The sequence below is a fragment of the Sus scrofa genome, chromosome 13, assembly GCF_000003025.6.
Source record: "Sus scrofa isolate TJ Tabasco breed Duroc chromosome 13, Sscrofa11.1, whole genome shotgun sequence".
NCBI classification, from domain to species: Eukaryota; Metazoa; Chordata; class Mammalia; order Artiodactyla; family Suidae; genus Sus; species Sus scrofa.
In genome coordinates, this window is record NC_010455.5 from 121,067,631 (window position 1) to 121,088,735 (window position 21,105).

The following is a 21,105-nucleotide window of genomic DNA, read 5'->3' on the forward strand; positions in this document are numbered from 1 at the left end:
TGGCTGGGGTGTAGGCTGGCAGCTACAGCTCTGATTAGACCCCTAGCCTGGGAACCTCCACATGCCGCGAGAGCGGCCCAAGAAATCACAAAAAGACAAAAAAAAAAAAAAAAAGAAAAAAGAAAAAAAGAAAAAGAAAAGAACTAGCTAGGGAGTTCCTGTCATGGCTCAGTGGTTAAGGAATCTGACTAGGAATCATGAGGTTTTGGGTTCGATCCCTGGCCTCACTCATTAGGTTAAGGATCTGGCATTGCATGAGACGCAGCTCGGATCCTCTGTTGCTGTGGCTGTGGTGTAGGCTGACAGCTGTAACTCCGATTTGACCCCTAGCCTTGGAACCACCATATGCTGAGGGTGTGGCCCTTAAAAAAAAGAAAAAAAAAGATAAATATATAAATTGAAAAAAATAATAATAAAAAGAACTAACCGGAGTTCCCATCGTGGCTCAGTGGTTAACGAATCCAACTGGGAACCATGAGGTTGCGGGTTCGATCCCTGCCTGCCCTTGCTCTGTGGGTTGAGGATCCGGTGTTGCCATAAGCTGTGGTGTAGGCTGCAGACGCAGCTGGGATCCCACGTTGCTGTGGCTCTGGCGTAGGCTGGCAGCTACAGCTCTGATTGGACCCCTAGCCTGGGAACCTCCACATGCCGTGGGAGCAGCCCAAGAAATGGCAAAAACAAACAAACAAACAAACAAAAAAAAACCTAACCATTTTAGATCCTTTCAGAAGTAGGCCATAAACAGTAAAATGTGTATTAGAAACAATGTAACTATGAATGTGTAGCACATATACATAGAATGTATATAACAGTAAATGAACAGGACTAGCCTTCACCGGGGCACAGATGCAGGAGGCCAGATTATTAGAGTGGACAATCACACACTCACAGACCTATGATGTACACTCAGTCAGACACTGACATCTGCCAAGGGCTCATGGGAAGACCCACAGCTCTGGCACTTGAGTTGCACAAGATGGTTTTTTCAGAAGGCTCCTGCTTTCCCACATCTTTCCAATCAACTGACCTCACTTTCCTGATCGTCAGTGGAAGATCGAGGATCATAGCCTCTTCCCATCACAATCTTCAGATAGTTTATTGATAAGATTCAAGGCCTGTCCTGGGCACTGTGTCTATAAAATGGCTGCCTCTTGGTAAATCCAGCTTAAGACTCTGATTAAGTTTTAAGGACACTGCTGAACTAGTTTTCCTCTGCCATTTTCCAGTAAAGACCAGCAGACAGCCAGATACTGCCCCTCCCACACACCACCTCCCACACATCACTTAGCTATAATCTATGCCAACACTGTTCTGATTGTTTATTCCATTTTCCACCATTATCTAAGCTTTAATTTTAAATAATGGCTAAAAAACAACATTAAGAAGTTGCTTCTATGGAAAGCTATCCCGTGCTCCTGGGCAGGAAGAATTAATATCATCACCTCTTTCTAGATAAAGTCCTGAGCTAATAAGCAACTTGCCCAAAGTTGCTCACACACCCAGTGCTGAGCTGAGCAGGACTCCTGCCTTCTGACTGCAGTCTTAGCAGTAAGCTATACTGTCTTTCCAGAAAGAGGGAAAGGAGAGAGACATGGAGGGAAGGGAAAGCAAAGGAAGCTAAAGAAGCCTGCTACCTGGAAAACTGAAGATATCTTCCCTGCCAAAGTTATTACCACGGAAGCTTATACTTTAAAACGGATCTGGAGGGAGTTCCCGTCGTGGCTCAGCGGTAGCGAACCTGATAGTATCCATGAGGACGCAGGTTCGATCCCTGGCCTTGCTCAGCGGGTTAAGGATCCAACGTCGCCCTGAGCTGTGGTGTAGCCCGACAGCTACAGTTCTGATTCCACCCCTAGCCTGGGTGCTGCCCTAAAAAGACTTAAATAAATAAATAAATACATAAATAAAACAAACCGGATCTGAAGTCAGGTTAGCTAGAGTGATTATCTAAAAGTTTTGTTTAAACTTGTGTACAAAGCTTCTGGCCAAACACCCTCTCAGCCCTTTGGGAGATAAGTTTGCTTTTGTTAACTTGATTCATTTCAGCAAAGAAAAAGAACTCCAAAAGTGTTCCCCTGAACATAAAGAGGCTTCAGGGCATCCTGGCGCCATTTCTTACTACTAGTGTAAACTAGAGCGAGCCGCGACGCTTTCGGACTTCACCAAAAAGCGCGATGATAACAGCGCTTCCCACACAAGAAATTCAGCGAAAACACTAAGTTAAAGGTTAGGAGCCGTGTAAGCATTACGCTTGTCCCTATGGCGAGCGGAGCATGGAGACAGCAGGCCCAGCCTCCCCACTCCCCCCCTCCTCAAAAACGGGCAGAAGGCTGAAGGGTGGCTGTGTGGAAGGGAGAAGAAAAGGAAGGGCTGGGCGGGTCTCCCTCCTTAGGCCGAGAATGAAGCAGAAACTCCCCAAGTGCGCCGGAATTTTCCTTCCGTCCTCCCCTCCTCCCAGTCGACTCTCTGTCCCTCCACGCCTCCACAGGGCTTTAGAGTTCATTCCCGCCCCAACACGGAACCGAGGCCCCTCCACCCGCCGTTACCTCGGCGGCAGCAGCAAGCTCGTGACTCGCTGCGTCAAGAGCAACACAGACACCGCAGAGGCCGCCGCCATGTTCCTGCAGCCCCGCAGCCCGCTGGCTCCTAAACATACAGCTGCGTCCCATTCACTGCAAAACCCTGCCTCGGTTGCTCCAGTGCGTGGTCTTCTGCCGGCCACAGTCCAGGTCAAAGCAAACCAATAGGCCAACCGTGGTGTGGTGGGGGCGTCTCCACCAGAACCAATCAAAGAACCGAGGAGGGCTTCGGTGGCGGCGATTGGTCGGGCCACGTGTCCCGGGGTTATCCTGCTTCCTCCGCCCCGCCCCTTGTACCAACGAGAGGAAGGGTCAGCTAAAACCCGGAGTTCTGTCTTCCCTAGGCTTTTGGCTATCCTTCTTTCTGGAACCGTCCTTCGGACTTTTATCCTTAAAGCCGCGAGAAAGCGGGCGAGACGGAGTCGTGGGGGAAAGTAAACGGGGTGGAGAGCATGATAATCAAATTTTCTAGTGATCTCAAGAACGAATGAAATAAATAACTAAAATTAAATTTAAGGCGTTCGCTTGTGGCTCAGCGGGTTAAGAATCCCATCGGTAGGGTTGCAGCAGTGGGGAGGGTTCGATCCCTGGCCCAGGAGCTTCCATATGCCTGGGGTGGGGCAAAAAAATAAAATTTAGCTAGAAGTTTAAAACCACTTGAGATTTCTTTTGGTTTTGGTATTTTGTCGTTTTGTGGAAGTTCGCAGACACCAGAGCGGTGACTAGAGCTGAGCCCTTTAACCTGCTGTACCACAAGGGAAATTCTAAAAATACCCGAGCATCAAAAAAAAAAAAAAAAAAAAAGTCAAATTGAATGCAGGATATCAAGGAAATAAAAGTACTGAAAACACAGCATATAAATGCTTATTTGCTATAGCTCAAATCAGGCTTATAGGAAATTTATAGTGAAAGTGAATCAATCTCCAGTTCAAGGTTTAGGAAGGATACATTAGGAAAGCAGAATAAATCAGTAAAGATAAAAAACAAAAAATGAATCAAGGAGTTACCATCGTGGTGCAGCTGAAATGAATCTGACTAGGAACCAAGAGGTTGCTGGTTCCATCCCTGGCCTCACTCAATGGGCTAAGGATTCAGCATTGCCATGAGCTGTGGTGTGGGTCACAGATGTGGCTCTGATCCTGTGTTGCTGTGGCTGTGGTGTAGGCTGGCAGCCATAGTTCTGAGTCACCCTTAGCCTGGGAACCTCCATATGCTGCGCAGGGTACAGCCCTAAAAAGCAAAAGCAAAAATAAAAACAAAGAAATGAATTGAGAGAACTAACATGAAACAAATCTGACTAGGATCCATGAGGACACAGGTTCAATCCCTGGCCTCGCTCAGTGGGTTAAGGATCTGGTGTTGCTGTGGCTGTGGCTGTGGTGTAGGACAGCAGCTATAGCTCGGATTCGACCCCTAGCCTGGGAAGCCCCATATACTGTGAGTGCAACCTTAACATAAAAGACAAAAAAAAAAAAAAAAAAGAGAGAGATAAGTGATTAAATATAAAAAAGTGAAAGCATAAAAGTGCTAGAAGGTATCATGAGATATCTTTTTTTTTTTTTTTTGGTTTTTGGTTTTTAGGGTCACACCCCCGGCATATGGAGGGTCCCAGACCAGCGGTCAAATTGGAGCCACAACTGCCAGCCTACACCACAGCTACAGCAACACCAGATCCAAGCCATGTCTGCGACCTACACCACAGCTCACGGCAACGCCAGGTCCTTAACCCACTGAATGAGGCCAGGGATTGAACTGGACACCTCATGGTTCCTAGTTGGATTTGTTTCCTCTGTGCAACAACAGGAACCCCGTCATGGGATATCTTAAAGGTTTTTCTAAGTCTAACACAATACTCAGAAACTGTAACAGAAAAAGAACTGATAAATTCAACTACATATTTTTTTGAAAATCTGCACATAAAACATACATATTGAAAAAACCAGTAAACTTAGAATAATTTAAAATTCTCATCACAGATGAAGGCCTACTTCCCTTAGTATATAAGTAATTAATATAAATCAATAAGAAAAAATCTATAATGTAAGAGAAAATTGTCAAAGAATGTGAAAAGACCAATGGAACAGAATAGAGAGCCCAGAAATAAACCCATGCATATACAATTAACTAACATTTGACAAGGGTGCCAAGTACTCCTAATGGGGAAAGGATAGTCCCTTCAATAAATACTGTTGGGAAAACTGGATATCCACATGCAAAAGAATGAACTGGAACTCTGCCTTTAACCACTAGAAAAAAACACGGAAAAAAGCTTGTTGACATTGGCAAGATTTTTCAAAAAACACCAAAAGTAGGAGTTCCTGTCGTGGCTCAGTGGTTAACAAATTCGACTAGGAACCATGAGGTTGCGGGTTCGATCCCTGGCCTTGCTCAGTGGGTTAAGGATCCAGTGTTGCCATGAACTGTGGTGTAGGCTGCAGACACTGCTCAATCCCATGTTGCTGTGGCTCTGTCGTCGGCCGGTGGCTACAGCTCTGATTAGACCCCTAGTCTGGGAACCTCCATATGCTGCGAGAGTGGCCCAAGAAATGGCAAAAAAGACACCAAAAGTAAAGGCAACAAAAGCAAAAATAAGCAAGTTGGGGCTACCTCAAGCTAAAAAGCTTCATCACAGCAAAGGAAACAATCAACACATGAAAAGGCAGTCTGCCAAATAGGAGAAAATATTTACAAACCATACATCTAATAAGGGGTTAATATCTAAAATATACAAAGAATTCATACAACTCAATAGCCAAAAAATAATCCAATTACCCCAAATAATCCAATTTAAAAATGGGCAAAGGGAGTTCCCATTGTGGCTCAGTAGGTTAAGAACACCAAGCTGTGTCTCTAAGATGTGGGTTCAACCCCCAGCTTTGCTCAGTGGGTTAAGGATCTGGTGGTGTTGCAAAGTGTGGCTTAGGTGGAAGATGCAGCTTATATCTGGTGCTGCTATGGCTGTGGTGTAGGCCTGCAGTTGCAGCTCTGTTTTGAACCCAGCCCAGGAACATCCATGAGCCACAGGTGTGGCAGTAAAAAGGAAAAAAAAAATGAGCAAAGGACCCAAATAGACATTTTTCCAAAGACAAATTGCTAACACCTACATGAAAAGGTGCTCAACATCACTAATCATCAGGGAAATGCAAATCAAAACCACAATGAGATATCACCTTACACCTGTAAGAATGGCTATCAACAAAAAGATAAAAGAGGAGTTCCCACTGTGGCAAAGTGGGTTAAGGATCCAGTGTTGCCTCAGCTATGATGTAGGTGGCAGATACGGCTCAAATTTGGGAACTTTCATAGGCTGTGAGTGTAGCCAAAAAAGGAAAGAAAAAAAAAGACCAAAGATAACAAGTGTTGGTGAAGACATGGAGAAAAGGAAACACTTGTACACTGTTGGTGGGAATATAAATTGGACAGTCGTTATGGAAAATAATATTCATATTTCTCAGAAAATTAAAATAGAAACACCATAAGATTCAGAAATACTACTTCTGGACCATATATCTAAAGGAAACAAAATCAGTGTGTTTTGGGGGTAGTGGGGGGGGGCTGTGCTTACGGCATGTGGAAGTTCCTGGGCCAGGAATCAAACCTGAGCCACAGCAGTGACTTGAGCTGCTGCTGCTGCTGTGGTGACAATGCCAGATCCTTAACCCACTGTGCCACAAGGGAACTCCAAAATCAGTGTCTTAAAGATATATTTGCACTAACATCTTTTTTTTTTTCTTTTTTCTTTGTCTTTTTAGGGCCACACATGGATGTTCCCAGGCTAGGGGTCTAATTGGAGCTGTAGCCCCTGGCCTACACCAGAGCCAGAGCAACTCAGGATCCAAGCCACGTCTGCAACCTACACCAGAGCTCACAGCAACGCTGGATCCTTAACCCACTGAGCAAGGCCAGGGATTGAACCTGTGTCCTCATGCATACTAGTCAGTTTTGTTTCCGCTGAGCCATGCCAGGAACTCCTGCACTACTGTCTTTATTGCAACATTATCCACAGTAGCCAAGACATGGAAACAACCTAGGTATTGGTTGAACTGGATAAATGAATAAAGAAGATCACACCCCCCCACACACAATGGAATATAATTCAACCGTAAGAAATGCCATTTGCAACAACATGGATGAAACTCGAGGACATTATGCTAAGTGAAATGAACCAGATAAAGAAAGGCAAATTCTGTATAATCTCACTTACATTTGGAATCTTAAAAAAAAAAAGTCAGGAGTTCCCATCATGGCGCAGTGGTTAACAAATCCGACTAGGAACCATGAGGTGGCAGGTTCGATCCCTGCCCTTGCTCAGTGGGTTAAGGATCTGGCCTTGCTGTGGTGTAGGTTGCAGACATGGCTCAGATCCTGCGTTGCTGTGGCTGTAGTGTAGGCCTACGGCTACAGCTCCAATTAGACCCCTAGCCTGGGAACCTCCATATGCCACTGGAGGGGCCCCAGAAAAGACAAAAAAAAAAAAAAAAAAAGTCAAATGTATAGCAACAGAGAGTAGAATGGTGGTTACCAGGAGCTGAGGGGTGGGAGGAAAAATGGGAGATGCTGGTCAAAGCATACAAACCTTCACTTATAAGTTCCAGGGAATCTAATATATAGCATGGTGACTAAAATTATAATACTGTGCTGTATATTTGAAATTTCCTGAGAGCAGGTCTTAAGTATTCTCACCACATGAGAGTGGTAATAATTTTACAATATATACATATAACAATCATTACATTGTACACATTACGTATATATTTTATTTGCCAATTATACCTCAATAAAGCTAGGGGGGAAACTAACAAGTATAATTAAAAAAAGAATATGAGAAGTTCACAGAAATGGAAATGTAAAGAAATGTAAAAGTCACTTGACTTTATTCCAAATCAAAGAAATACAAATTAAAACTAAAATGATATACCATATTTCACCTATCACATTAGCAAACATCAAAAAGTTTAATAACACACTGTAATTAGTGAGGCATAAGAATACTATCATTATTTATTTATTTATTTGTCTTTTTGCCATTTCTTGAGCCGTTCCCACGGTATATGGAGGTTCCCAGGTTAGGGGTCGAATTGGAGCTGTGGCCACTGGCCTACACCAGAGCCACAGCAATGCGGGATCTGAGCAACGTCTGCAACCTACACCACAGCTCACGGTAACGCCGGATCCTTAACCCACTGAGCAAGGCCAGGGATCGAACCTGCAACCTCATGGTTCCTAGTCGGATTCGTTAACCACTGAGCCACAACAGGAACTCCAAGAATACTATCATTATTGAGTGAAACTTGACATAACTATTATGCAGAGTACTTTGGTAATAGTTATCAAAATTGCAAATTCATTAACTTTTGGACCTAGCAAAACTATTTCTAAGAATTTGATCTACTCATAGATATTTGAAATGATGTCTGATTAAGGAAACATTTTTTCATTGTGGGAAATAACAAACTGATTAAGAGTCCGGTTAAACAGATGTACAGTTATACATTTAATGGGTTATTATGCAGCCACTATAAAAAGAATGAGACAGCGCTATGTATGTACTCACATATTAGGATTTATTGATGAGTGTAAAAAGCAATGTGCAGAACTGTGGTTATTATTCTATCATTTGCATGAAAATAGGAAAAAAATACATGTTTATGTATGTAGCAATATCCTTTAGAAAAGAAAATTTGTCACCTTCAGGACAGGGATAAGACAGTGACAACTTTTTATTATACAGTCTTTTGCATATTTTGAATTTGGTACCTGAATATATAACTTTTAAGCAATCTGTTTTGACATAACTTCAGACATACAGAAAAACTGCAGGAATAGTACCCTTCACCTATATTTCCCAAGTGTTTATATTTTACCACATTTGCTTTCACTTTTTCTCTCCGTGTACAAATATACACTCACATGCACAAACATGCATACACTCACATTTTTTTCTGAACAATTTATAAGTTGCACACATGATGCCCTCTTTTACTCCTAACTACCTTAATGTGTATTTCCTAAAACAAAGAGAGTCTCTTACATATCCATAGAACAATGAACAAAACTGGAAAATCAGCATTGATGAAATACTATTATTTATACTGTAGACATGATTCAAATTTGACCAGTAGCTCCAATGGTGTCTGATATCAAAACAAAACTCTGTTATTACACACTGCATTGAATTGTCATGTCCCTTAATCTGGAATGTTCCCTCAGGTTTTCTCAGATTCTCATGACACTGGCTTTTTTTTTTTTTTTTTTTAATGGCCACAACCGTGGCATATGGAAGTTCCAGAGCCGCAGAAACGGCTTATGCCACAGGTGTACCAACTCCAGATCTTTAACCCATTGCCCCGGGCCAAGGACCAGATCTGTACCAAATCTGCCCCTCTGCAGTGACCTGAGCTGCTGTAGGAGGATTCTTAACCCCCGTGCCATGGCGGGAACTCTGACACTGACATTTTTTTCAAGAGTGAGGCCAGCTGTTTTGTAATATATCCCTCAGTTTGGTTCATCTGATATTTCCTCATGACTCGATTAAGGTTATGCTTTTTTTTTTTTTTTTTTGGCTTTTTTTTTAGGACCGAAATCTGGAAATTTCTAGGCGAGGTGTTGAATCAGAACTCCAGCTGTTGGTCTACATCACAGCCACAGCAATGCCAGATCCAAACCTCATCTGTGACATATACCACAGCTCATGGCAATGCTGGATTCTTAATCCACTGGGCAAGGCCAGGGATCGAACCTGCTTCCTCATCGATGCTAGTCAGGTTCATTACTTCTGTGCCACCACAGGAACCCCAGGCTATGCTTTTAAGACAGAAGTGATGTTATACCCTGCTTAGTTGATTTCATCAGGAGGTACACAATGTTGGTGTGTCCCACGATGGCGTGTTAATTTTATAGCTTGGTTAATGTGTTGTCTCCCGGGTTTCTTCATTGTAAATAATTTTTCTTAATAGTCCATGCCTCCAAGAGGTAGAATTAAGGTACTTAACCATTACCTCTTAAGAATTTTCTGTGCTTTGCAAAGTTCTACAGACATGACTTTAACAATAACTAATGTCGAAATCTGGTTAAAACAAAATGGGGGAGAGGAGGAGTTCCTGCTGTGGCACAATGGGATCAGCAATGTATCTGCAGCACTGGGATGCAGGTTCAATCCCTGGCCTGACACAGTGCATTAAGAATCCTGGGTTGCTCCAGATGTGTAGTCCTCCGCTGCAGCTTGGATCTCATCCCTGGCTTGGAAACTCCATATGCTGTGGGGTGGACAAAAAAGAAAAAAAAAAATGGGGGAGAGGAGGTAGAAGTAGAAGTATAGAGATGGATGCTGGTGTGCTGTACTCTCTGTAGCTCCACCTATTGGTCCTGGTGTGGGCATGATTATCTCCAAGTTCCTGCATGAGGGCACTTATTATATTGACCCATTGTCCTCTTATGTGCTCCAGTAGAAGTGTAGAGCAGCCCTTCAGCCTCTTGGGTGTTCATTTAGTATATTTAGGCTAAAACTAGGGCACAAAGTGATGACTCACTATAACATTATGTACTAAAGGATTTTAAAATACTTTCTAATGGCGATAAGCCATTCCTAGTGAATGTCAGGAGGCTGCAGTGGTTCCTGCCATTGCAGGAGTCACAACATCCAGCAAAAACAGGATGTTTTATACCTTGCATATGACTGTTTATCCCCTGATTTTAAAAACATCTTATTGTGGAAAAATTTACAAAAATAGATAGGATTATACAATAAATCTCTACTCCCATTCCCCAATTTCAACAGTCACCAACTCATGCTTAATATTTTTCATCTATCCTGCCCAACCCCACCTCTTACCAGATTATTTTGAAGCAAATACCAGCCATTATTTAATTCCATAAGTATTCTGGTATGTATACACCCAAAATATTAAATCTTTTCAAAAGCCACAGATATTATACCAAAAATATTAGCAATAATTAATTGCTTAACATTATTAAATATTGTTAGTGTTCAACTTTCTATAATTACCTTATAAGTATTTTTATCTTTCTTTTTAACTTTTTAAAGTTAATTTTTACTCTTTTTTTGAAACAGCTTCAAAAAAAGTCCAAACCAGGAGTTCCCTCAGGGCTCAGCAGGTTAAGGACCCAGTGTTGTCACTGCTATGGCTCTGATTATAGCTGGAGCAGCATGGACTGGATCCCTGGCTCAACCACATGCCACAGGTGTAGCCCCCCAAAAATTTCAGATATTACAGTTTGGTTGACACATTTCTTATGATTCTACTAATCTATAGGCCCTTCAACCTCAATTTTAAATGCCTTAACTATTTAAAAAATAATAATTCAGATTGTTTCCTGAAATTTGGACTTTGCTGATTGCATTCTCTTCATACTTTTAACATGATCATCCATTCTTGACTGCAGATGCGTTCATGAACCTGACTGAGATCAAAAGAACAACCCTACCAAGCTCAGGCCATATTGCTGATCTGATCTACAGAGTCATGAACTAAATAAATAATTATTGTTTTAAGCTGCTAAGTTTTGGAGCAATTTGTTACACAGCCAAAGATAACTGAGACTCAGAATGTGCTTTTTTTTTTTTTTAAGGGCGACAGGTGGTGCTTCATATGGAAGTTCCCAGGCTAGGGGTCAAATCAGAGCTACAGCTGCCAGTCTACACTACAGCCACAGCAATGCCAGATCCGAGTCACATTTGCGACCTACACTGCAGTTCATGGTGACACCATTGAGCAGGGCCAGGGATTGAACCTGAATCCTCATGGAGGCTAGTTGAGTTCTTTTCCTCTGAGCCACAACAAGAACTCCAGTATGTGCACTTTTATGACGGATTTCCTTCATTGAACATAATGTCTTTGAATATCATTAATGTGTGTATATTATTACATGAAATACCACAATTTATTTATCCATTCATCTGATGATAGACATTGGATTGTTTCCAGTTTGGGATGATTATGATCGAAGCTACTATGAATATTTTCCACCTCTTTCTATGTACATATGTAGTAATTTTTCATGCATATACAACTGGTTGTCCAATTTCTGTAATGGGACAGCGGCCAGAAAACCATAGCTCATAGTTCAGCCACTTAGTTTGGTGAAATACAGTCGTGCTCATTTGTTTCTGTATTATCTGTGGCTGATTTGTGCTCTGTGGACTAAGAGTTGAAAATTTTAATTTGCAACTTTAATATGGTTTATTTTCTTAGAAGTTCAGTTTCTCTCAACTAGGTCTTCCTACCTAGTAACAATGTGGCAATGGAGTACAGAACAAAATTATTTATAGGAGGATGATTTAACATATTGCTTCAAGCAATAATCTCCACTAAGGTTGTAAACAAAAATTTTAATAGCATAAGAACTGAAGTATAAGAAACAAATGACATAAATGAATCTCAGAAGTTTTTATTACAAAAACTTTTAATACAATTCAATACTCTATTAAGACTCAAGTCAGGGCCTTGCCAACCCTTCTGAGTCATAAGAGAGTAAGTCAGGAAAGTCAATATGTACTCCAGTGTGACTTGAATTATTCCTTTACTAAAGAATGCTAGGGGGAGTTCCCATCGTGGCACAGCAGAAACCAATCTGACTAGGAACCATGAGGTTTCGGGTTCGATCCCTGGCCTTGCTCAGTGGGTTAAGGATCAGGCGTTGCCATGAGCTGTGGTGTAGGTTGCAGTCTCGGCTTGGATCCTGCATTGCTGTGGCTGTGGTGTAGGCTGGCAGCTGTAGCTCTGATTGGACCCCTGGCCTGGGAACCTCCATATGCCGCGGGTGTGGCCCTAAAAAGACAAAGACAACAACAACCAAAAAAAAAAAAATTAGTAATAATAAAAAATAAAATAAAAATTAAAAAAAGAATGCTGGGATATGTGGTCTTTTCTGTTAATATCCTGACTTAGTTCATTTCTTTGGTAATAAAAACAGGGAGGAATAAAATTGTTGGTCTGAAAAATAAGGGATGTGAGTATAAAAGAATCACTTTGTTGTATAGTAAAAATTATCACAACATTGTAAGTCAACTATATTTCAATAAAACTTAAAAAAAAAAATAAAAGTTTTGGTAGGCTGCTCTACAGAATAAAGTGAACCAGAGTGGAAAATGTAGGTATAAAACTGCAGAAGAAGCAAGTTACCACAAGAGGGGGGTCGGCATTCAAGAAAGAAAAGCTGGTTAGTGGTTCAATTTCTCTTTTCAAATAAAAAGGATCTTGAGAAATTTACTCCATTCCTTTATGCTTTGAGTCACAGCTTAACAATCCCATAAAAGTGAGGAACAAGAGTTCCCGTGGTGGCTCAGCAGGTTAAGGACCAGATGTTGTCTTTATGAAGATTCCAGTTCGATCCCTGGCCTCACTAAGTGGGCTAAGGATCCAGTGTTGTTGCAAGCTGCAGCATAGGTTGCAGATTTGGCTCCCATCTGTCATTGCTGTGGATGTGGTGTAGGCCTTGGCTGTGGCTCTGATTTGACCCCTGGCCTTAGAACTTCCATAGGCCAAAGGTGCTGCCTTAAAGCAATGTTTTACAGAGCCCCTCAGTTTCTTTCAAGGGAGTAGGGAACATCATTAAAGATAGGCTAGTTCACTTTCCATTGTCTTCCTTTCATGTACCCTAATTTCTCATGATCCTGGATAAAATTTCCACAGTAAAAGGGAGCATATGCCAGTGTAAGGCTTCAGGCAGCAATTACTGTTATTGTTCTTGAAGACAACTTGGTGTAGTGAAAAGACCAGAGAGACCTTGGCACTAGACCAACAGGAAGTGCAATTCAAGCTCTGCCACTTGTTAGCTGGTGACATTTAAGTGATTAATTTTCTTAAGGCTGAGTTTACTCATATGTAAATTTTGAAAATGAATGAGATGTATATAAACTGCTTAGCCTAGTGTCTGGCACTTACGTGTTCAATAGTGAAAGGTCATTATTACTGTTTCTTGCTTATTATTTAATTATGCTCTCTGTAGCCACCTAATTCTTAGTCTTTAGTGATTCTGGAGCAGGAGTCATGAAGATAAAAATATAAGCTGATTTGTTCTTCTTGGTGTCACATCAAAAAGGACAACCTGCAATATGTTGTTCTTTTTGATGATTTTTAGAAAATGTTTAAAGTGGAAAAGGGGGTAAGTCAACTGCCAGGCACATGAACATCACATAAAGCACAGGTAGGAAAAGCGCTGAAAATCCATTTTATACACAAACAGAAGCATTTCCTTTTATTTATTTATTTATTTATTTATTTTCCTTTTTTGGCTATCCCGAGGCTTATGGAGTTCCCAGCCCAAGATTAGATTTGAGCTGCATTTGCAACCTATGCCACAGCTGCAGCAACGCTGGATCTTTAACCCACTGTGCTGGGCCAGGGATCAAACATGTGTCCCAGTGCTTTAGAGACACTGCTGATCCTGTTGCACCACAGCGGGAACTCCCAGAAGCATTTTTTTATTTTTAATGGAAAAGATCAAGGATAAAATAAAATCCCCAAAGTGAACATAGGTAGCATTAATTTCAATTGACACTTTGGTTTTTAATTTGGAGCATATATCATTTTACATAGAGTATGTTAATTTAATGTATCTTGAATGTTGATTTTGAGTGGTTGAAGTAGTTTCAAGGAAACCAGAAAATGTTCTTAAACAACTCACAAGATCTTTCATAAAATTGAACAAACAATATTTAGAAATCGATGTGCTGCTTGAACTTGAATCAGAAATGACTTGGTTTTTGTGAAAGATGGGGGTTCACATTGTTGGAAGAACCCATACTCTACAGGAAGTCCTCAACATCCTGGAAACGAAGGAAGACTTCTCCACACTCCAGGTTTTTTTTTTTTTCCCGTGGGGCACCAGTTAGATTCTCTGGTATTCAGATGATTCACGCTTTAGGCGGATTCCATAGACAATCAAACCCACAGCACAGAGACCAAGCACAATGGCCCCAATCACAGGAAGCACAATTGTGTAGTCAGATGAACACTCGTCCACTAAGAGAAAACACAAACACAATACAGCCAATAAGGTTTAATGAGGACAGACTGGAAAGCAGGCTAAAGTTGGGGAGAATATGAGCTTTGGAGTCAGGCCTGAGCTTGACTTTTAATTCTGCCACTAACTGTGTAAACCTGTGTGGGTTATTTAGTGTTGCAGTTTACTTATTCATAAAGCAAGCAAATAATATATAAAATTGTTGTAGGATGAAATAAGGTAAACTTCTCTGTTCAGAAATTAATAGATATTTAATAATTGTTACCTCTGTTTTCTTTCAGATATTGCTCTGTGCTTATATAAAACAGACTGTCACCATAAATGTGATCTCTTGAAAACATGTGATGTTTCTCCATTTTATAATATATTTTTGTCACACTTAATATTCTCTTTTGTTGCTTTTCGTGAGCAAGAAGCATTAGAAAATAGACGTAATTATTTATGAGAACTTAAAAGTGAAAGTTTGTAAATTTGTCGAAACTCTTTTTTCTTTGATCTGTTAGAGAGTACTTATTCAGTTCATTTAAAATGTAATCAGTCTTGGAGTTCCCGCCATGGCGCAGTGGTTAATGAATTTGACTAGGAACCATGAGGTTGTGGGTTCGATACCTGGCCTTGCTCAGTGGGTTAAGGAGGGTTCGATACCTGGCCTTGCTCAGTGGGTTAAGGATCCGGTGTTGCCACAAGCTGTGGTGTAGGTTGCAGACGCAGCTAGGATCCCCTGTTGCTGTGGCTCTGGCATAGGCTTGGCAGTTACAGCTCCGATTCAACCCCTTGCCTGGGAACCTCCATATGATATGCGGCGGGAGCGGCCCTAGAAAAGACAAAAAAAAAAAAAAAATGTAAACAGTCTTGAGTGAAGAAAGATGGAAGGCCCTGAGGATAGAGGAACTTGACTGAATACAAGTAAATGGAGAACTGTATCTCTGTCTTACAGATGAGAGGATAGGCCATGTAGTCTTCCAAGAGCCAATACTGAAATCATGTCCTGAACTAAGGATCACTATTAATCCAATTCTCACCTGAGCTCCAAGAAAAAAGAGCCAGGAGTTCCTGTGTGGCTTGGCAGTAATGAAGCTGACTGGTATCCATGAGGATGGGGGTTTGATCCCTGGCCTCACTCAGTGATTTAAGGATCCAGTGTTGCCGTGAGCTGTGGTGTAGGTTGAAGACACGGCTCAGATCTTGCATTGCTGTGGCTGTGGTGTAGGCCAGCGGCTACAGCTCCGATTAGACCCCTAGCCTGGGAACCTCCATATGGTGTGGGTGCCGCCCTAAAAAAAAAAAAAAATTATATATATATATATATGTATATGGTAACTTTCCTTATAAATACATAAACATGTATGTTCTCATTCTTTCTTTTAATAACTGCATAATATTCTGTTGATGGACCCTTGGTTTGTTTTTAATCTTTTATTATTACAAATAATGCTATGATGAAGAACCATATACATATATAATTTCATATATGGTAAGGAATAATAATAAAAATCTCAGATCCATAATTGTTTAATGCTTTTTATATTTAATTCTTTAAATAGATAAAATGTGTTTAAAAAAATCCCCAAAATTCTGGTTTCTCTGTTGCTGAGGGATGTTTGCTGATATATTTGTTTATGATGTGGCTTTTCTCAGACCTTATCAAATTTTATTGTTAAGCAGTAGCTTTAAGAAGAGCTCATTGGGGGAGTTCCCATCATGGCTCAGTGGGTTAAGAATCTGACTAATATTCATGAGGATGCGGGTTCGATTCTTGGCCTTGCTCAGTGGGTTAAAGGATCCAGCGTTCCCATGAGCCGTGGTGTAGGTCACAGATGCCCCTCAGATCCTGCACTGCTGTGGCTGTGGTTGTGGCTGTGGCTGGCAGCTGCAGCTCAGATTTGACCCCTAGCCTGGGACCTTCCATATGCCATGGATGTGGGCCTAAAAAGACAAAAAAATAAAATAAGAAGAAAAAGAAGAAGAGCTCATTGGTGCTGTACACCTTGAATTATTTCTTGTTTGAGGATCTCTGCCTTTTTTTTTTTTTTCCACAGCTGCACCTGGCACATATAGAAGTTCCCTGACCAGGGGTTGAATCAGAGCTACAACTGCTGCCTATGCCAGCCAGCTCGTGGCAATGCCAGATTCTTAACCCACTGAACAAGGCCAGGGATGGAACCCACATCCTCATGGAGACAATGTTGGGGCCTTAACCCACTGAGCCACAATGGGAATGCTATAGCTTTGACGCTATATCTTTAGAATTCTAGGACCTACTTTGAATATGTCTTAATGTTAAGCTTTTTGTATGAGGTGCCTCCAACCCCCACCCCGGCATATATCATGTTCTTTCAATTTGCAACTTCAATTATTTATTTTAAGGAAAATCTCTTAAAACATCAAATAAATCATTTAAAAATCTTTAACTCTGTATTTCAGAGGCACCAGTTGTCCTTATTTTAGATGATCTAAATATCTTTCCTACCTAGCAGCTCCCCTATAATATTATAATCTTAATTTTTATCTGTATTAACTGATTATCTCAGTCTTTTTTTCTCTGAAGATGATTCAGTTTTCAGCTCTATCTATTCTTCCTTTTACTATTTCCATTTATTATATCAGGGTATTGCTTTGACGCCCTCAATTTGTTTTCTTAGGAGTTAGATCTCCTCTTCACCTCGCTCATTTTAACATTTCCCCTATTAGCTCAGGTTATATGGAATTCATATTCTTATTAAGTGATTCTCAGCAAAAACTAATTGACAGGACTTTCTCTCTGCTCCTTGAGTTATATTTTCTTTCTCAACTGTATTCCTTTCTAACCCTCCCTCCTTTAAATTTAAAAATTGTGGACAAATATACACAACATAAAATTTACCATTTTAACTGTTTTTAAGTGTACACTTCAGTGACATTAAGTTTAGTCACATTTTTATGCAACTGTCACCATTATCCATCCCCAGGACTTTTTTCATCCTGCAAAATGAAAACTCTGTACCCATAATTTGATTTCACCTTATATTATTCTTGCTGAAGTAATTTTGCATAGTGGTCATTTAATTTATTTTCATCCTGCTCATACTAGTTAATGTTTCCCTTTGAGCTAAGCATTTGGATTCTATTTTCTTTTCTTTACATTGGGAACTAGCTACAGTCTGGGGGTGTCCTCTGATTTGAGGCCCCAGTTCGTTCTCATCAGTCTGTGCTTACTCTGCTTCAGCTTTCCAGGAGTCATTTTCACTACTCTTGGTTTGAAGAAATAGAGTGACCACTCTGTTTCTCTCCAGTTTTAAGAATGGAAGTGAACATTCACAGGATATTTTTTTCTCACTATTGGCTTCTTGGGGAGAAAGGGTTAGGAGCCCAGCTCACTGTCCCTCTCTCCTCTTCCTCTGAGTCTTGTATCTTTGTTGTTTATCAATTAAAAATGTTTATTGCATTTGGTTATGTGTTTTTTAATTGCTACTGGTGATGTAAAACAAATTCCCCCTTCAATCTATTAGATAATGAGGAAGAGAAATTCTGTGAAGATAATTCTAGTCACTATTTTAACTCCAATTTTTCATTTCATGTATTTCTATAGGGCTTAACATTTTTAAAACAATCTACATGTAGTGTTTTGTTCCCATTTTTTCTTAAAAATTAAGAATGAGTAGTGAAGGATAAATTATAACCACTTTAAACAGTTTAGGCGGCAAAATCAAAATTCAGGCACACATTTATATACATTTGTTAATCTATGTTTTGTATGTAATTCATACGTAATTCTTTATTTGCATTATAATTGTGAAAACCTGGAAATAACACAGCTTCGCAACAATAACAGAATAGTAAGTAAATTATTGTTTATGTGGATAGCATATTCATGACAGCAGGCATAAGAATGACACTTTGCACCTTTAGTGGCTTGGAGAATGCTTATGGTGTGCAGGTGAAAAGGATCCCAAACTGTGTTCTCCGTGTGCTTCCAGTTGATAAAACAACATTCATGAGAAGGAAATACAGTTACCCTTGAAGGACACCAGTTTGAACTGCGCGAATCTACTTACGGGTGGATATTTTTCAATAGTAAATACTGCAGGACTACTCTACCCGCCGGTGCTTGGAGAACACAGGGACAGAGGGAACCATGTAAACGAAGAGACAACCATTCTACATGGATTTTCAACTGCGGGAGGGCGGGCATCCCTCGCCCCCAGCGTTGTTCAAGAGTCAACTGTACATCAAAATTAGCAAAGGACAGGCTACAGCTCTGATTCGACCCCTACCCTGGGAACCTCCATATGCCACGGGCGTGGCCCTAAAAAGGACAAAAAGATAAAAAAAAAAAAAAAAACAAAAAAAAACAAAAAACCAACCCAAACAAACAAGCAAAACAATGGACAGGTTATCTCCAGGCAGGCATTAGTGAAGGTTTCTAGTACCTCTAGGTATGCTGCAGAGAGAGGGGTAAATTCAGGAGTTCCACCATCAGCAGAAGGGAGAAACTGAGTTGAAACCAGCTCAAGCAGTGGGAGAGCCAAAGGCAAGGGGCCAGTGCTGCCAGGGAGGCTCAGAAGGCCCCCTGTGAGTCTTCCCCAAGTCACTCTCAGCAGCTTCCTGCCCAGACAGAAAAGGACAAGCAGCACTCTGCAATTAGGCCTCACAGCACAAGAGACAGCTTGGGGGCCACTGGGGTAGCACCCTAGGGGACAGAGAGAGCCACCTCCTGACATCCAGTTTACCACACTCTCAATCCCAGCACGTTCTCTTGGGGACCCTCCTGGAACATCACTGCAGACAATGGGCAGACCTGCGAGGCAATAATGCATCCAGGCATTTATTTACTAATCATTCAAGTGACACCTCTGCTCTTTGTGGTCACTAGAATGTTAATTCAAAGCAATTTTATTTTTTTTATTTTTATTTTTTTGTCTTTTTGCCTTTTCTAGGGCCGCTGCCGCGGCATGTGGAGGTTCCCAGGCTAGGGGTCTAATTGGAGCTGTAGCTTCCGGCCTACACCACAAACACAGCAACGCAGGATCCAAGCCGCATCAGCAACCTACACCACAGCTCAAGGGAACGCCGGATCCTTAACCCACTGAGCAAGGCCAGGGATCGAACCCGCAATCTCATGGTTCCTAGTCGGATTCGTTAACCACTGAGCCACGACGGGAACTCCTCAAAGCAATTTTAAAGACAACTGATGTGGCGGGGGGATGGGTAGATCATAGGAGTCCAAGCAGCAGCCATCACTTCAAAGAACTCAGGAAGATGGTTGAAAGGCAAATTAAACTCAAGTGAACTGCCTTCTCCCTCTCTTGATTTTAATTCCATTTCATTTTCCATCTGCTGTGGGAGAAACTTCCACACTAGAACCTTCTTTAGGTCATTCTCCAAGATGGTTGGTGGCACGGTAAATACATAACCCGTGCTCTGTGGTATAGAACCTTCCAAGTACACTTGAGGCTGAACTGGAAATGGGTGTCTGGTGTGGGTACTGACTGACACCTGCTGGAGGGAGGAGATGCAGATGGATGGCATCTCTCCAAAGCTAAGCCCTTGCTGTTCCACCCAAGTGGCTTTGGGGAACACTGAGTCCTCAATCCCAGATTTGCATCAACACCTCCTGTGGTAAGGAGGAAACAGAAATGTCCTCACTCTCCAGCCTGTTCAGGGGTGTTTGAAGCTCTCTTGAAGCTGCTGTGTGCTCTCCCTACCCCCTCAATACCTCAAGGGAAAGTAGTCCATGTCCTAGATAAGCAGTGGTTGCCAACTTTCATAAACTTCCTGTTAAAAATACTGAATGGCAACACTGGGAAATGTAGAAAAACAAGACAACTTTCTATTAGGAAAAGTGGTTAAAAACATCCAGAAATGCATTACTCTCTCCTTTCTCTGAAATAAAAACCCCAGTTCTCCTTTTTTTTTTTTTTTTTTTTTTTTGGCTTTTTGCCATTTCTTGGGCCGCTCCCGCGGCATATGGAGGTTCCCAGGCTAGGGGTCTAATCGGAGCTGTAGCCGCCAGTCTACGCCAGAGCCACAGCAACGCGGGATTTGAGCCGTGTCTGCGACCCACACCACAGCTCACGGCAACGACGGATCGTTAACCCACTGAGCAAGGGCAGGGATCGAACCCACAACCTCATGGTTCCTAGTTGGATTCGTTAACCACTGCGCCATGACGGGAACTCCCCCAGTTCTCCTATTTAAACAAGTCAATGCAATAGAAAACCATGAATAACAGTCCAAGCCTGGCTTACAATTCTTTTTTTGTAAAAATGTGCTGAAAAGTGGGTAATAATCTGGGTAGATCTACCTCTTCTGCTTAACATTTATTAAGCCTCTTCTGTTTGCCAAAATCTTTGGTAGGTACATTAAAAAAAGGAAAGGGGGAAGTTCCCTGGTGGTGGAGCAGGTTAAGGATCCAACATTGCCACTGCTGTGGCTCAGATTGCTGCTGTGGTGCGGGTTCGATCCCTGGTCTAGGAATTTCTGCATGCCTTGCGTGTGCATGGCCAAAAAAAAAAGGGAAGTTTTCTTTCTCTCTCTCTCTTTTTTTTTTTTTTTTTTTTGC

At 41.4% G+C, this 21,105-nt stretch overlaps 2 protein-coding genes across 6 annotated transcripts in view; both read right to left on the bottom strand.

Moving 5' to 3' along the window:
* MCCC1 (methylcrotonoyl-CoA carboxylase 1) overlaps positions 1–3,065 on the bottom strand; it is an 87,470-nt gene extending 84,405 nt beyond the window's left edge. The window contains exon 1 of one of the 3 annotated variants that reach the window (XM_021069887.1): positions 2,547–3,065. In XM_021069887.1, coding sequence (XP_020925546.1) covers positions 2,547–2,617 — 71 coding nt within the window. In that variant the 5' untranslated portion in view covers positions 2,618–3,065. The remainder of the gene's footprint in view (positions 1–2,546) is intronic. The other 2 variants (XM_021069889.1, XM_021069888.1) reach the window with 2 other exon arrangements.
* LAMP3 (lysosomal associated membrane protein 3) overlaps positions 14,087–21,105 on the bottom strand; it is a 35,944-nt gene continuing 28,925 nt past the window's right edge. For 2 of the 3 annotated variants that reach the window (XM_003358698.4, XM_021069891.1), the window contains one exon: positions 14,087–14,563. In XM_003358698.4, the coding sequence (XP_003358746.1) occupies positions 14,430–14,563 (134 nt within the window). In that variant the 3' untranslated portion in view covers positions 14,087–14,429. Of the gene's footprint in view, positions 15,379–21,105 lie in introns of all 3 variants that reach the window. The other variant, XM_021069890.1, reaches the window with a different exon arrangement.